The following is a 13,341-nucleotide window of genomic DNA, read 5'->3' as shown; positions in this document are numbered from 1 at the left end:
AGGAGAAAGATTTTAAAAAGAGGGATTTTTTTTAAAATAGCGTTTAGTTTGTGTGTGAAATGAACTTCCAGAGGAAGTGGAGGATGCAGATACAGTTATAATGTTTAAAAGACATTTGGATCAGTACATGATTGGAGGGATTTGGGCCATGTGCAGGCAGGTGGGACTAGTTTGATTTGGAATTATGGTTGGTATGGACTGGTTGGACCGAAGGGTGTGTTTTCATACCATATGACTCTGATTCTAACTTCTTATAGTCTTGGGGTTTAAATGGTCTTATAGAAAAGGAAACCTAAAAAAAACTCAAAATGAATTCCTCTCTAACTTCTAACAGTGATTAAACAAGCCTCTGATATCCCACAGTGTAAGAAAGATGCTTTCCTAATTACCCTCTATCGCTATAATAGTCACACAAAAACTCAGAAAAAATGGTGGGCAGAGTGATAATGTTCCCTAGTACTGGTAAAACAGAAGCCGAGGGTAACGAGTTGGGAACACAGATTCCTTTCCAACCACAGAAGCTAGTGGAATTTAAATGCAATTAATAATTCTAGAATTGAAATCTATTCAGTGGCAGTGAATGTGAAGCTGTCACCAATGGTTATTAAACCCATCTGGTTCCTTCGTGCCCTTTAGAGAAGGAAATCTACCATCCTCACAAGATTGGTCTGACATGAGACCCCAGATGCATAGCAATGTCTGTCCTCTGGCTGATCAAGCCACTCAGTTCAAAAGTAATTGGGCACAGGCAATAAATGCTGGCCAAACCCCCATGACAGAACAAAGAAAAAACCTCCACCTATCTTTATACACTGACAGAGAAACAATACCCCGAAACCTCATTTGTCTTCTCTCGGAGGTTATGTTGATCACACTCGGAAGCCTGACCAGCTCCCTCTGGAATATCTACAGAGAATCTGGACCTATTACTTGAGGCAGTAAATTGTTCCTGAGCTTGATTAACTCCGTAAAAGGTTATTCCTGGTCAACAGCTGACCTGATTCTATGTTTAAGTAACTTAAACTCACATTCCATGGTCCTGACTAAGGATAGTGAGGTTGCAGAATAAGGTGCTGAAGAAATTAGCATCCATGAAGTTAACAGACAATTATAAGCATCCCTGGAGAGAGCAAGATTTGGAGATATTGCTGTATGAACAGAATAACATTGGCATTATGACACATGGTGTAATTCCACAAACCGTTTTTTATTTAGATGAGCAAGGGATCTAAACATCTTAATGAGCTGTGCAATTTAAATCCTATGATGCTATAGCATCACTAAGTCGGAAATTATCAATGCAAATACACAGAGTAGCAGAAAGCATAAGGGACTGTCAGAGAATATAGGAGGAAAGAGATAGACTAGAGAGTTGGGCGGACAAGTGGCAGATGGTTTTCAATCCAGAAAAATATGAGGTGATGCATTTAGGAAAGACTAATTCTACAGCGAATTATACAATGAACTGAAGAGCCTTAGCAGAGAGATCTGGGAGTGCAGGTCCATTGTACCCTGAAGGTTGCTGCACACATGGATAGAGTGGTCAAGAAGGCATATAGCATGCTTGCCTTCATTGGACTGGGTACTGAGTATAAGAGCTGGCAAGTCATGTTAAAATTGTACAAGACATTGGTTCGGCCGCATTTAGAATACAGAGTACAGTTGCCACATTACCAAAAGAATGTGGACGCTTTGGAGAGGTTGCAGAGAAGGTTTACGATGATGTTGCCTCGGAAGGTGCTAGCTATGAAGAAAGGTTGAGTAGATTAGGTTTATTTTTATTAGAAAAAAGGAGATTGAGGGGGGACTTGATTGAGGTTTACAAAATCATGAAGGGTATAGACAGGGTGGATAGAAACAAGCTTTTTCCCAGGGTGAAGGATTCAATAACGAGAGGTCACGCTTTCAAGGCGAGAGGTGGAAAGTTTAAAGAGGATACATGCAGTAAGTACTTCACACAGAGGGGGGGGTGCGTGTTTGGAACGTGTTGCCAGCAGAGGTGTTAGAGGCAGGCACTGTAGATTCATTTAAGATGTGTCTGAACAAATGCATGAGTAGGTGGGGAGCAGAGGGATACAGATGCTTAGGAATTGGCCAACAGGTTTAGACAGTACATTTGGATCGGCTCAAGCTTGGAGGGCCGAAGGGCCTGTTCCTGGGCTGTAAATTTGCTTTGTTTCTTTCTTTCTTTGTTTAAGGCCAAACAAAAGCTTGTTTGACAATACTGTCCCTTTTGAAATGCCTGCATTCCAGTAGGAACATATTTAGTGTGGACAACTGTGTTTCCTTTAGCTACCAGGAGTCCTGTAGCATGAATAACATTGCACTGTGTTGAGACTTGGGCCCAGAATTTTGTATGAGTTTGGGAAACCCAACCTACTCAACATTGCTCATCTGAAATACATTTCAACATGCCTGTAAATTAGCAAAGGACTTTTGTCTTTTCACACAGGGGTTAGGTTTACAGTTCATTTTGTGAATCAGTTAGAAGGACCTCCTTTGATCTCCATGGGTTAATGATCCTTTAACCTCACACCCATCCACCTCCATGCTGCCCCATTCCCTTTCAGATTCCCCCCTTGTCACCTGTCCTACCTCTGTAGTCATTCACCTTGCACTACATACAGGCATGCACATAGCATAAGGAGTTATTTCAAAATAACTGGAAAAAATAATCGCCAGCAATTGATCAAAACTCTGAATTCAACCACACCAAAATTTAAACCTGAATTGAGAAAACTGTGCACAGATTCGCAGGTTGAACCACATCATCAAGTTTGCTGATGATACGATTGTAGTGGACCCATTGCACTAACAATGGGTCAGCACACAGAGAGGAGGTGCAGCGTCTAACGGACTGGTGCAGAGCTAACAACCTGTCTTTGAATGTGGACAAAAGAGATGGTTGTTGACTTCAGGAGTGCACGGAGCGATCACTCTCTGCTGGACATCGATGACTCCTCCATGGAGATCGTGAAGAGCACCAAATTTCTTGGCATATACCTGGTGAAGGGTCTGGACCCTCAATACCAGCTCCATAGCCAAGAAAGCCCAGCAGCATCTCTACTTTCTGCGCAAGCTGAGGAAAGCTCACCTCCCAACACCCTCATCCTCACCACATTCTACAGAGGGTTTATTGAAAATACCCTGAGCTGCTACATCACTGCCTCATTTGGGACTTGCACCGTCTCAGATCATAAGACCCTAAAACGGACAGTGAGGACAGCTGAGGGGATCATCGGGGTCTCTCTTCCTCCATTACAGACATTTACTCCACACGCTGCATCTGAAAGGCTAAGAGCATTGTGGAAAACCCCACACACCCCCCACTCAAACTCTTCTCCCTCCTGTCACCTAGGAGAAGATACCAGAGCTTTTGGTCTCTCACGATCAGACTGTGCAACAGTTTTTTCCCCAAAGCCACCATGCTCCTTAACACAGTATGAATGATGGGACTCTTTCCCATCTGGAGTTCTGTACACTACTTTGAAATGCTGCTAGAAAAATGTGTATTATTTATCATTCTTCTATTACACTGTAACTTGCATGTTTTGCAATTCTTATGCACCTTATGCTGTGTACGATTGTGTAGTTTCTGCAGTCCATGTGGCACCCTCGGTCCTGGAGGAATGCTGTCTCGTTTTTACTGGATCAGGTATATATAGTAGAAATGACAAATAAAAAGCTACTCGCTCTCCCTCTCTCTAGTTTATACAATAATGTAATCCACATCTTCAAGCTTTCTTGAATCAATGGACAACTAACTGAGCTGAAGCCATGACAGTCATTCCTCTTTATCCTTGTCGGTTCCATTCCTGAGAATCTCTGTGAGAAGCTCATTTAAAAATATAGTTTTAAAATTGCACGTATACAATTTTTGCCCGATGTTGATTTTTGATATTACTTATTTTTTGACGCAGATAGACAAATTTGTGATTCATGCATTTGCATTTAGAGAATTTACAGTAGATCATTTAAAACCCAGCAAAGCATTCATAATGGCTACAGCTGTCATCACAAATACTTACAACTACATTGTCTGAAACTGACAAAACTGATAGCTATTTCATTTCCAAAGCAAAGTATCTATTAATCAATGGAAACCAGCAGGTGGAGTGATTTATCTCTCATATTTCAAAAGCAGACTCTATAATAAAGAAATTCTTTTAAGAGATGAATGCAGAGGGAGAAGTCAAGTGACCTGCTGGTCCAATCGAGAACAGTGTTGAGATTGTGCACAGGCATGTGGGACTTGCCCAGCAGTTGAATGGGGAGCATGGCATACATAGACTGCAATGTACTTGGTAAATTAGATTTATAGCTGTATTAAATCATATTTTGCAAGATAACTAGCAAGGCTAAGCTTCTGAGTGATTACATTGACAAGGAGATAAAGGCCAGCAACTCAGACCGCAAGAAAAAGCTACAGAAGTTGCAGAATAAGTCCAGAAAAGTCCAGTCTGCAAAGAAAAGAATCATCAAATGCCTCTCTTCAGAAAATTAGAGCTGTTCCTGTTCAACTTGGCTACAGAAAAGTGGGTACAATGTAGACAGACCCTAGGTTGCAAATGGATTCTATTCTTGACTCTGTTCACAAGTCAACTTGTAGGCAAGTTAGAACACAATGCAGAACAATATAAAATAGCCATTCACAAGTACAGCAAAACATTCACGTCAGATCTTTAATATTAACATACCCCTGTATGGTATCACATTTCTAAGGTGGGCCGTGGTAAATCGGTGACACCGTGTATGTAGAATGCTTAAAACCTTTTCTGCGAGAATGAAATTGAGGGGGAGGAGAAACACAGTGATTTTTTTAATTGCATTTGGGAAACAGACAGTCTGATTTGAAACTTAACTTGCCTGAATTCCCTTGATACAAAAACATTTGTAGAGATCGTATAGTTACTCAAACGGAACTGCCACCCCAAGCTCCCAGTAATTTTATTGTATTACAAGTTTAATTTGACGAACAGACCCCTAGGAGAGAACATTGCAGGCTCAAAGTGTTGGTGAGGCTCAAAGATTCCAGAGCATTTTGACTTTGGGTCTATGTTAAATGGGATGTTAAGAAATTCATATAGTATGTTGCACAAATGATGAAGCCATAAAGAAAGAAGCTTTCAGCAAAATCAAAAGTTTTTTTTTTCAAAATCGCTGGAGATTGCTTTAGTCACTGAGACCATGGAAGGGGAGCTATGGAGTTGCAAAATGCTTTGAACAGCACAATCCACCAGTTAGGATGGGAAATCACAAACAGCAATAGCACTCAGAGTGAAGGCACTGGTAAAAGCAAGGAAATGAATATGGGAACTGGAAGAGTGAGAACGTATAGAACATTAACCCAACAGCCTCGGATAGACCGCGATTAAGCAGACTGTTTCAGATGTCAGTGAAGCCACCCCACAGACCTGTGTAGATTTAGGGAAGTTAAATGCTTTAGGTACCAAACAAAAAGGTTTGGTCAGTCATAAATGCAAGTCTTCTTGCTGGAGTAAAGTACAGAATATAAACTGTACAACAAAAAGTAAACAAAGCCTGCACAATAAATCAAAGAGTACAGTGTCAATGTACAGTTCGGAGATGGTCCTGAGGTGAGGTGGCCAGTTATGTCTGACAAATGTAAAAGCGAGAAAGGTGGGCTTGATCACAATGGAGTTATTGATAAACAGAAAAGCATCAGCCATGATTGAATGGCGGAGTGGACTCGATGGGCCGAATGGCCTTACTTCCACTCCTATGTCTTATGGTCTTATGGTCATTACAGATGGAAGTGGACATTGGGGCCTCTGCCACCATTATGAGACAGCAAATCTTCAGGAAGGGGTCCACCCATAAACTTGGAAGAGTGATCAGGTTGATTATATACAAGTCTCCCAGAGTCAAGAAAGCAAGCACTAATATAGTTTTTAAAATTCAACATCCCTCTACATAACTTGCACTTACAATGGTGGATGAAAATCAATTAGTTCATAGGTTTTAGCAAAACTATTGTCTTTTGCAAACTATACTGTAAACAGAAAAGCCTTGGGAAAAGTTGATGAGCAGAGAGATTTAGGAGTTCAGGTCCATTGTACCCTGAAGGTGGCTGCACAGGTGGATAGAGTGGTCAAGAAGGCATATGGTATGCTTGCCTTCATCGAACGGGGTATGGAGTATAAGATCTGGTAGGTCATGTTAAAATTGTACAAGACTTTGGTTCGGGCGCATTTAGAATACTGTGTACAGTTCTGGTCACCACATTACCAAAAGGATAAGGACGCTTTGGAGAGGGTGCAGAGAAGGTTTATGAGGATGTTGCCTGGTGTGGAAGGTGCCAGCTGTGAAGAGAGGTTGATTAGGTTAGGATTGTTTTTATTAGAAAAAAGGAGATTGAGGGGGGACCTGATTAAGGTCTACAAAATCATGAAGGGTATAGACAGGGTAGGTAGAGATAAGCTTTTTCCCAGGGTGAGGGATTCAGTTATGAGAAGTCACGTGTTCAAGGTGGGAGGTAAAAAGTTTAAGGGGGATATACACAGCAAATACTTTACACAGACGGTGGTAGTTGCCTGGAATGCGTTGGCAGCAGAGGTAGGATGATAGATTCATTTAGTGTGTGTCTGGACAGATGCACGAGTAGGTGGGGAGCAAAGGGATACAGATGCTTAGAAATTGAGCGATAGGTTTAGACAGTGGATTTGGATCAGCTCAGGCTTGGAGGGCCGAAGAGCCTGTTCCTGGGCTGTAAATTTTCTTTATTCTTTATTCTAGTTAGCAGCTGCTGTCAGCTCAGTCAACTCCAAATGTTGGGAGCTTTGTCCCATTAGTATGTGCTTTAGCTCCATTTTGAAGTAACTAAGTAGCAGAGAGATATTTTAACGGGAGTCGGACAACTGGATTAAGTAGAAAAGATAATGTCAAAAGGGTGAGATAAGCAAGTAGTGGAAGGAGGGTCCTGTCAAGCATAACTACCAAAATTAGACCAGTTGATTGATACCCTTTGCCTCACTGCAATTTCTATGTAATTTGGTGAAGTCAGCCAATTAGCGCTAACCGAAAATATTAACTCTGTTTCTCTCTCCAGAGATACTGCATAGCCTGCTGAGGGTTCCAATTTTTCCTGTTTTGTTTTGGATTTTCAGAATCCACAGCATTTTGCTGAATTGCCAATTCACCAGTGATTTAGAACATAGAACATTACAATGCAGTACAGGCCCTTCAGCCATTGATGTTGCACCAACCTGTGAAACCAATCTGAAGCCCATCTAAACTGCACTATTCCATTCTCATCCTTATGCCTATCCAATGACCATTTAAATGTCCTTGAAGTTGGCGGGTCTACTACTGTCGCAGGCAGTGTGTTTCACATCCCTACTACTGAGTAAAGAAACTACCTCTGTTCTATACCTATCACCCCTCAATTTAAAGCTATGTCTCCTTATGCAAGCCATCACCATCCGAGGAAAAAGGATCTCACTGCCCAACTTATCTAACCCTCTGATTAGCTTATGTGTCTCAGTTAAAACACCTCTCAACCTTCATATCTCTAACAAAAACAGCCCTCAGCCTTTCCTCGTAAGACCTTCCTTCCATACCAGGTATCATCCTAGTAAATCTCCTCTGAACCCTTTCCAAATCTACGACATCCTTCCTTTAATGCGGTGACCAGAACTGTACGCAATACTCCAAGTGCAGCCGGAGAGTTTTGTACAGCTGCAGCATGACTTCATGGTTCCAAAACTCAGTCCCTCTACCAGTAAAAGCTAACACGCCGCATGCCTTCTTAACAACCCTATCAACCTGACTGGCAACTTTCAAGGATCTATGTACCTGAACACCAGGATCCCTCTGCTCACCTACACTACCAAGAATCTTAACCATTAGTGTAGACTCTGCCTTCTGCCAGCCAATCCTCTATCCGTGCCAGTATCTTGCCCCCAACATCCATGGCTTTTACCTTATTTAGCATCCAAATGTGCGGCACTTTGTCAAAGATGTTCTGGAAATCCAAATAGATCACATCCACTGGCTCTCCTTTGTCAGACATGCTCATTAACTCCTGTTACAATTCTACTTGGAGCGCAGGCTCATAGTTCCTTGAAAGGGGAATCGCAGGTACATAGTGAAGGTGGCATTTGGTATGCTTGCCTTTATTGGTCAATGTATTGAGTATAGGAGATATTCAAAAGTTCAGTAGCAAGTCCTCCTTACTACAGTCACACAAACTGCAGCAAATTTTTTGACAATGTCAAACTAGTGTTGGAAGTTTATATTGAACACAGTAAAATCATTTATCTTTTAGTCTGGGTTATTGTTACCTTCTGGTTGTCAGTTACTGGTTGATCAGAAATCTGCTGACTCACCCTCAGATCTACTTCTTTTCCTAATAAATCAAACACTGTTGCTCCTTTGGAGGTAATCTCAGAGGCTAGTTGTCTGGCAGTTTTCAAATCTGATACCTGGAATAGGTGAAAAGATGCAAAATACTAAAACTACAATACAGCATTCTTCAAATATTATTAAGGGTGTTTACAACATGAAGACATAGACTCTATGTTAGCACCGAAATTCCTCAACTATGCGCTGTTAGGGTTTATTTAGATATTTTGTAGTGTCCAGAAGCAAATCATTAGGTCTGTATCAGGTGTATAACCCACATTTACCATGGAGACATGATTAAAACATCCCACTACTGTAGGCCAAAATGAAAATTTCACTGAAGTTCCCAGTATGGTTGGGTGCTGAATTGCTAATTTAACCTTGTGGCAACAATTCGAAGTAACAGCAAAGCTGAAGCATTAAACATACTTGCAGTCAAAATATGGTGCAAATTCAAAAAGGCAAAATTTCATTAGCAAGGGTAATGAGTCAGAAATGGAGCTAGAAAACAATAGGAGAAAGTGAGAACTGCAGATGCTGGAGATCAGAGTCGAAGAGTGAGATACTGGAAAAGCACAGCCAGTCAGGCAGCATCCAAGGAGCAGGAGAGTCAATGTTTCAGGCATGAGCCGTTTATCAGTGCTAGAAAACAATAGTGCTGTCATGAGGGATGGTCTAGTGAAAATCTGTTTCAGTAACAGAGGGGCATTACTGAATTTGCACTGAAGTTTTCTTGTATGGTACTGCTCAAACATCTGTGTTAATCATGTTCTGAATGAGAAATTCATTTGCATTACTCACCTTTGACCCCAAGTCAAATTTAAATTTTGAACTGTCTTCTTCAGCATCCTCACTGTCCATTCGCTTCGTTTTCATAGCATTATAGAGAACGGTAGTAATCTTCAGCAACTCTTTCACCGCATATCCATCAGCCTGGTACAGCTTCTTAGTATTGAGCTTAATGTGAGCTTTAGTAGCCTGCAACACAACAAGTAAATATATTCACAAAACCTACTGCAGGTTTCTGGCGATCATCCCAGATTCAAGCTGAACTACAGTTTTCACACATCAGGCTGAGGAAGACCTATTTGCCACTTACCATGAATTGTGCTACAGCTTTGATGAAGAAAACTCGGTCCTGTTCTGTATCTACATCTGTTGGGATATCTGTCTGGGGCTCATATCTGATAAAACAAAATCCAAGAAAGATTACTTTCCAATGTACCTATTTTCCCAATAAAAACCGAAAGAACGGCAGATCTGTATCAAAAACAAAATCAGACATTGCTGGAAAAGCAGGACCTATGAAAGAAATCAGAGTTAATGTTTTGGGCCTGGTGACTCTTCGTACCCGAAACGTTAATTCTGATTTCTCTTCACAGATGCTGCCAGATCTGCTGAGCTTTTCCAGTAATTCCTGTTTTTGTATCTATTTTTCCAAACTCTCTCCCTTTTAAATGAACTTAGAACTTTTAAGAATAGTCCCAAAACACAGCTAAAACACAGTTGAAAGGGAAGGTCATGGTAAATTATGTCAACTACAACAAATGTAGTGCAGCAGAATCAAAACGTCATGCTTTCCAGCAAGAACAAACTGCTTATCTCAAGTCTCAGCAGACCAATGATCTGAATTATCTGCACTTCCTTCTTAAAGCTAACAACATAATACATACTTGCTTTAAAGCTGTTAACAATTGTCTGGGGTTTGTTTCCTTAATGCACCCTTTAGTTGTAATTAATTAAATGCCTAATGCATTTAAATAACAGTAAGAAAGATTTTATCCTAGGATGTCCCAAAGTACTTCATAGTCACTGAACTATCAGGTGTTGCCTCTGCAAGCTGCCATTCAAGATGGTGGCCTATAGCCATCTGCACATCATGCAGATACACACATGCCTTTCCTGAAAAATTAACAGATTGAATCCTGAAACAAATACTGTCATGTAATAGGAGAAAGTGAGGACTGCAGATGCTGCAGATCAGAGTCGAAGAGTGTGGTGCTGGAAAAGCAGAGCCAGTCGGGCAGCATCCGAGAAGCAGAGGAATTAACATTTGGGCATAAGCTCTTCATCAGGAATCCAGATGAAGGGCTTACACCCGAACGTCAATTCTTCTGCTCCTTGGACACTGCCTGACCTGCTGTGCTTTTCCAGCCACAGTCACATAATATACAAATCCAAATGATGTCTTTTTCCCTATATTGTAGGAATTAGTTAGGATTTCAGGATTAGTTAGAATTGTAATGAACAGACTGTAATAAACAATTGCATGTCAGCAGAAGGATGAGTGTGTTATAGTAACATACTGGTGCCATAAGGTTTGGTGAGATTTCTCATTTATTATGTCTTAAACAGTCTTATATTAAACCAAAGTTTTAGTACCAAATTTTCAATCTGGAGTCCACTAATGCAAGCAAATACCACTGGGAATATTCTAGATGAGTCTCTCTCTGCAATAACCTAATATACCAAACACAGAAATACAGTCATGCATTGATGATGTGATTTTGCAGCTGCACATGGTTCTTCCACTAGCAAATGCAATCATTTTAATATGTATTCCTATCCCTATATAGACAAATGCTGTAAGCAATTTGCACATAGCAAAATCCTAATATGATCAAACAAGATGAATATTCAAATATTTCAGATGATGTTGGTGCTGTCTGAGAGAAAAATGATGAACCTTCCAAATAGAGTGCACTGCTGCTGTGCTGGATAGTCGGCCTTGATTATGGGTGCAGATACCAAAGTGGATTTGATACCAAAACCTTCAGAATTCATTCCACTTACAGTGAATAACTAAAGTTTTTTTATTCAGTGCACTTTCTAAAAGAAACTTAACTGTCATTTACCTTGATATGATGTATTTTAGATACATGTAAGATCACAAACCTTTTAACAAGCCAAATAAGAATCTCTGCTACTAAAGGAAAGTTTGGAATCCGAAAGTTTTCCATCGAGATCAGACGAGGATAGCCCAGAGCCCTCATCATCTCAGTGAAGTCTGAAATACAATACATTACACAAAAATGAATCAAATAGCAGCTTGGGGGTGCTAATTTCTGGAACTTCCTCATAATTGTATTTCTCATTAGGATACTCTATTGTTGCAGTATCAAACAATAGTTTTGAACTGATGGGCTTCCACAGTTGTACACTGATCCTTGAAGTTTTCATCTTAAATATGTTTTGAGGAATAATATTGACAAGCCTAAGAAACCATTAACACCCAACACCTGGAGGAAGAATGCCTCATCTTTCGCCTCAGGACCCTGCAAATACACAGGATAAATGTGGATTTCAACAGCTTCCTCATTTCCCCTCCCCCCCACATTATCTCAGTCCCAAACTGCAACTCGGCTCTGCCCTGTGGACCTATCCATCACTCCGGCCCCACCCCAACCTATCACCTTCTACCTCACCTTCATCCACCTTCCCCCCAACCTCACCCACCTCCCATTTATCTCTCAGCCCCCCGGTCCACAAGCCTCATTCCAAAACGTCAATTCTCCTGCTCCTCAGATGCTGCCTGACCTGCTGTGCTTTCCCAGCAATACACTCTTGACTCTGATCTCTAGTCCTCATTTTCTCCAAGGTCCTCAGTAAAGGGCTCACCTTTTTCCATCTACGGTCCCAGATGAATGAGTTTGACACGCACAGCGACCTTGAAAGTTTCTTCCGCTGCCTCCACCTCCATGCCAACTTTTTTAACCAAGACACCCACCCACCCACCGAGGACCCCTTCTCCCACCTCCAACACACCCCATCCACCTGGACACCCCATGCTGGCCTGCTACCTGCCCTTGACCTCTTCATTTCATACTGCCACCGTGACACTGACCACTTCAACGTGTCCAATCGCCTCACCCACTCCAACCTCTCGCCCTCAACACGCAGCCCTCCACTCCAACCCAAAACTCGCCATCAAACCAGCAGACAAAGGGGGTGCACTGGTAGTTTAGTGCACTGACCAGCTCAGCACCATCCTCATGACCTGTCCCATCTGTAAATCTTCCTTCCCATCTATCCACTCCACCCTCCTCTCTGACCTACACCTGTACCCCTTCCTCCACCCACCTATTGCATTCCCAACTACCTCCTCCCCAGCCCCACCCCCCTCCCATTTGTCTCTCCACCCCAAGACTCCCAACCTCATTCCTGATGAAGGGCCCTGGCCGAAATGTCGATTCTTCTGCTCCTCAGATGTTGCTTGACCTGCTGTGCTTTTCCAGCTAAACACTCTCAACTCACTTTCTCCAAGTCTAAGAAAGTACTAATATTTGATGCATCTGCACAGTGTGGATCTAATGGCAAATTATTGCATTCCTCAACCAGCTTTTATAAAACAAAGGATGGTGTAAGGAATAACCTTAGAGATAATGCAAAGTAAATCTTATTCTCGTTACTAACTACAAAATTCAGCCCTGGACAAATAGTGGAGGAGGAACTATGCAATCAAAGGTAATTCATCTCTCCGTAGCTCTACCCTCGAGTTTAAAATGTCTAAACATAAATAACGTATGATAATGAATGATCCACCAGGGTTAAACAGCAGACCTACTGAACCCGAATCTCTCTAAATCCAACGCTACATCTACCCAGAGCCCAAACTCACAGACATGAAAATTATCCTTACTCCTCAGGTCTCTGAATGACATGATGCTGATGGAATCTGTTGTCCAGATGGGCTCGATCTTCCTTGTTCATGAAACACAAGAAATGCTATACATCCACTAACATCCAGTACAGCACAGCTTTGGTCCAATCCCTGGGCCGTTCCTGATTCCCAAACCGTGACTGCTGCCCCGTAGTTGTACGCAGAATCAATCCCCACCAGACCCTGTACCCGCTCGACCTTTCCTAAATCCTCTCCTGAGCACTGAAAATGGAGAGTTCCATATCTCTCTCTTTGTCGTTAGGCCTCGTTTCCATGGAGATCCCAGAACCTGCCCTGCGCGAAAGGCATTCTGGGAG

At 41.8% G+C, this 13,341-nt stretch overlaps 1 protein-coding gene across 2 annotated transcripts in view; it reads right to left on the bottom strand.

The window, feature by feature from the left end:
• cluap1 (clusterin associated protein 1) overlaps positions 1 to 13,341 on the bottom strand; it is a 27,175-nt gene extending 13,834 nt beyond the window's left edge. Inside the window, exons 1-5 of one of the 2 annotated variants that reach the window (XM_072559660.1) lie at positions 13,004 to 13,341; positions 11,260 to 11,371; positions 9,464 to 9,548; positions 9,166 to 9,342; positions 8,349 to 8,444 (exon numbers count right to left, since the gene is read on the bottom strand). In XM_072559660.1, coding sequence (XP_072415761.1) covers positions 8,349 to 8,444; positions 9,166 to 9,342; positions 9,464 to 9,548; positions 11,260 to 11,371; positions 13,004 to 13,025 — 492 coding nt within the window. In that variant the 5' untranslated portion in view covers positions 13,026 to 13,341. The remainder of the gene's footprint in view (positions 1 to 8,348; positions 8,445 to 9,165; positions 9,343 to 9,463; positions 9,549 to 11,259; positions 11,372 to 13,003) is intronic. The other variant, XM_072559661.1, reaches the window with a different exon arrangement.

This window comes from Chiloscyllium punctatum, chromosome 40, assembly GCF_047496795.1.
Source record: "Chiloscyllium punctatum isolate Juve2018m chromosome 40, sChiPun1.3, whole genome shotgun sequence".
NCBI lineage: Eukaryota > Metazoa > Chordata > Chondrichthyes > Orectolobiformes > Hemiscylliidae > Chiloscyllium > Chiloscyllium punctatum.
Note: the sequence above shows the minus strand (reverse complement) of the source record. Positions and strands in the feature narration are given on the sequence as shown.